The sequence below is a fragment of the Pundamilia nyererei genome, unplaced genomic scaffold (assembly GCF_000239375.1).
Source record: "Pundamilia nyererei isolate P.nyererei 1_Seehausen unplaced genomic scaffold, PunNye1.0 scaffold00108, whole genome shotgun sequence".
Classification (NCBI taxonomy): Eukaryota; Metazoa; Chordata; class Actinopteri; order Cichliformes; family Cichlidae; genus Pundamilia; species Pundamilia nyererei.
The window spans coordinates 1,258,698-1,261,945 of NW_005187509.1; the positions used below are offsets into that span (position 1 = coordinate 1,258,698).

The window sequence follows — 3,248 nt, forward strand, 5'->3', positions numbered from 1 at the left end:
AGTACCTGAAATACTCCTGAAACACTGCATAGTACCTGAAATACTCCTGAAACACTGCATAGTACCTGAAATACTCTTGAAATACTACCGAAATACTGCATAGTACCTGAAATACTGCATAGTACCTGAAATACTGCATAGCACCTGAAATACTCCTGTATACTCCTGAACCACTGCACAGTACCTTAAATAGGAGGTAGGCAGGATTACAAGGAGTGTGAGGAGCTAAGAACACCTGGGCTGAGGATAACGAAGGGAACAGAGGGACAGAATCTGTATGAACCTGTGTCCTGTATGAAGACATGATGTCCACCTATGGCTAGGTGGCATGTTTCTGTGTAATAGGCGGCGATGAAAGGTGTTGCAGATGTAACAACTTCCTGTCTTTTTCTTAAACATACATGACTCATATTTCAGTCACATAAACAGCCTCTGCTTGATGATTTGACCCTTCCAGCAGAAACAGGACTGCACTGCATCATTTGTCTTTCCCAAGCACAGATAAGATCCTTCTATTAAAACACACTGAAAAAATAACATATTCAACACACGTGTCCTTATTGCTGTTAAACACGTTTCTACCTTCACACACTGAATTAGGTGGACGAGTCAGAAGCCAAGGCAGCGTTTGAGTGTGCAGGGACAGGAGAGGGTACTTACAGAGATAAGGTCGTCTCTAACACACATGGAAACACAGTTTTCTCAATTCAACCCAGGCGTGATGAAAGATTACTGCTGAAATACCAATAAACAGAAATACTGCAGTAATACACTAAAGTCTGGGGTGACTGTAAAACCCTGCGCTACATGTGCTCTAATACCAACAAGCTACATTCAAACTTTAAAATGCCTGCGTGCACCAGATGTCGTGCAAGTTTTCCTAAATGTTCAATTAGTTTTGAATGTTTTCCCAACATTTAGAGAAAAAAGGGGCAACAGCACCTACACCCACAGCATCCAGGTCAAGCTTGTCTGTGTGCAGACCAATAAAAACTGTGCTGTATGACTGTAAATGGGTGGGCTGAGTATGACTGCACACCTTCGGTCTCTGGGTGGGACAGGACTTACTTGAGCACGTGCGTGGAGCCGTTTATCTGCGTGGCCGTGCACGGAGCGCCGGAGCCGAGGATGGACGGTCTGCGGTACCTCTGCCTCCCGCAACACAGGATGATGAGGAAGGCACGGCGGAAGGACTTGTTGAGGAACGCGTAGAGGATGGGGTTCAGCATGGAGTTGATGTAGCCCAGCCACAGGCAGGCAGCCCACAGCTGTTCGGGCACGGTGTAGTCTATAAAGGGGTCCACAACATTGGTAACGAAGAACGGCGCCCAGCACAGGCAGAAGCAGCCCATGATGATGCACAGCGTCTTTGCCGCCTTAGTTTCTGTTCGCATGCGGTGGTTGCGCTGATGGTCGGCAGAATCCGGTGCACTGGCGCCAACCCCACCAGAAGTCCCGGCGGCACTGGTACCAGCTCCTCCGGCCCGCTGCAGCATACTGATCTGCAGGGCGTGCGCCCGGGCTGTGATGTAGATCCTCTGGTAGGCCAGCACCATGAGGACCAGAGGGATGTAGAAGGCCACCAAGGAGCAGGTGAGCGCGTACGGCTTGTTGACCATGAAGACGCAGGACGTAGTGTTGCTGCTGTTGTTGAAGCGCCGCTCGTTAATCTGGTGAAAGAGCAGGGAGAAAAGTCAGTGCGCACACAGGCTCAGCTCGCTGCTGCGACCAGCTGACCTTGCCGTCCGTAACATGCGACCAGCTATTCCACTTTATCTGTTTTTCTCTAGTTTTACTCTTATTTCATTTGACCTTTGGTTTTAAATTCAGTTTCCTGCGTGAATTTTCTTATTTGAGTTCAGCTTTTACTACATTCATCGTTTTTAATGATTGTATGCAGGGCACGTGTCGGAGGCAGGAAAATCTGTGCAGGATGTCTGTCTCCAGAAACACATCCATCAAAGCCCGTAATGACTGAACTAACGGGGACCAAAGCGCTCTCTGCAGTCGTTCATTCTAATTTGATCATTTTTTTTATTTTATTCTAGTGCTAAAAGCACTAGAATAGTGCTTTTAGTTTTCAAGAGTCTAGTTTGTCTGTTTGGCGTGATACGGGATTTGGGCATTTTTAGGAAAAGCACTGAACCTGCTCAGTGACCCATGATGTGATCAAAAGGTCCATTTACAGTGTAGAAACACGGTATATCTGATATTTATTCCTATAAAATATGCTGCTTACATTTTGTTGGTAGAGTCTTGCTATGCTCTGGTTCTGATGCTCAGGAAGGCAAAAAAATAGAAAACTAATCATTGGCTGTGAGGTGAGTTCCTTCCACAGTGCAATGATGTGACATTAATCATGGATCAAATCTTTCTTCAAATACTACACGACTCCTCGCTGTACCACTTATAACAGCTCCATTTACAGTCAGCAAAACTCCGGGGACATTCTTATTTGCATGTGTCCTTAAAATGTAATTAATGTAAGCATGCAAAGAAACTTCCAAACTCCTATGAGGACACGTCGGTCTAATTTATGAAGTTACACAAAGCTGAAATGATCAGAATATTAAAAGAACATTATGATAACAGTAAATGTTAGTATGGCAGAGTGTTTCAGAAAAAGCTCAGGTGACACAATGAAGGAACACCTGAAAGACTCAAACCTCACTGATGGAAATGATCAGGATAAACCACAGAGCTGTCTTCATAAAGTCATCAGCACATCAGAAACAGCAGTGACACGAGCCCCAGCTGCCTGACAGGTCTGCACAAAACACTCGTTTCCACGTGATCTGTGCCAAAATCACTTGCAACACTCAGCAGCTTAATGAGCCCCACGAGAGCTGCTGCCACAGTGTGAGTGTGTGTGTCTATGACTTTATGTGTGTCTGTGTGACCCCGGTCCTTGTGTTGACAGGCAGCTCAGAGAAAGTTTTGCTGGCGTTTCGATGAAGATGGACGGGGTGAGCGAGGTTAAAGGTGGCAGGGGACAATCTCTCTCTCTTTCACAGTCTCCTCGTGCACTCGCTCTCTAACCTTGCCTCTGTGTTTGTTTTCGGTCACACACACATGTGAGAATGATTTCCGCAATGCTCATGTTGTTAAAGACTTTATTTATCAGACTGTTTATGACACCAGAGCCCATCACCTCTGAAAACAGCAAGCAGCAACCGAGACAGCTGGAGGAATATAAATGAGTGTGTAAGGCAGGATGGACACACACACACAGACACACACACTCTCTC

At 46.0% G+C, this 3,248-nt stretch overlaps 1 protein-coding gene across 3 annotated transcripts in view; it reads right to left on the bottom strand.

Moving 5' to 3' along the window:
• htr4 (5-hydroxytryptamine receptor 4) overlaps window positions 1-3,248 on the bottom strand; it is a 165,127-nt gene that overhangs the window by 52,708 nt on the left and 109,171 nt on the right. For all 3 annotated transcript variants that reach the window (XM_005741224.1, XM_005741223.1, XM_005741225.1), the window contains exon 6: window positions 1,069-1,670. In XM_005741224.1, coding sequence (XP_005741281.1) covers window positions 1,069-1,670 — 602 coding nt within the window. The remainder of the gene's footprint in view (window positions 1-1,068; window positions 1,671-3,248) is intronic.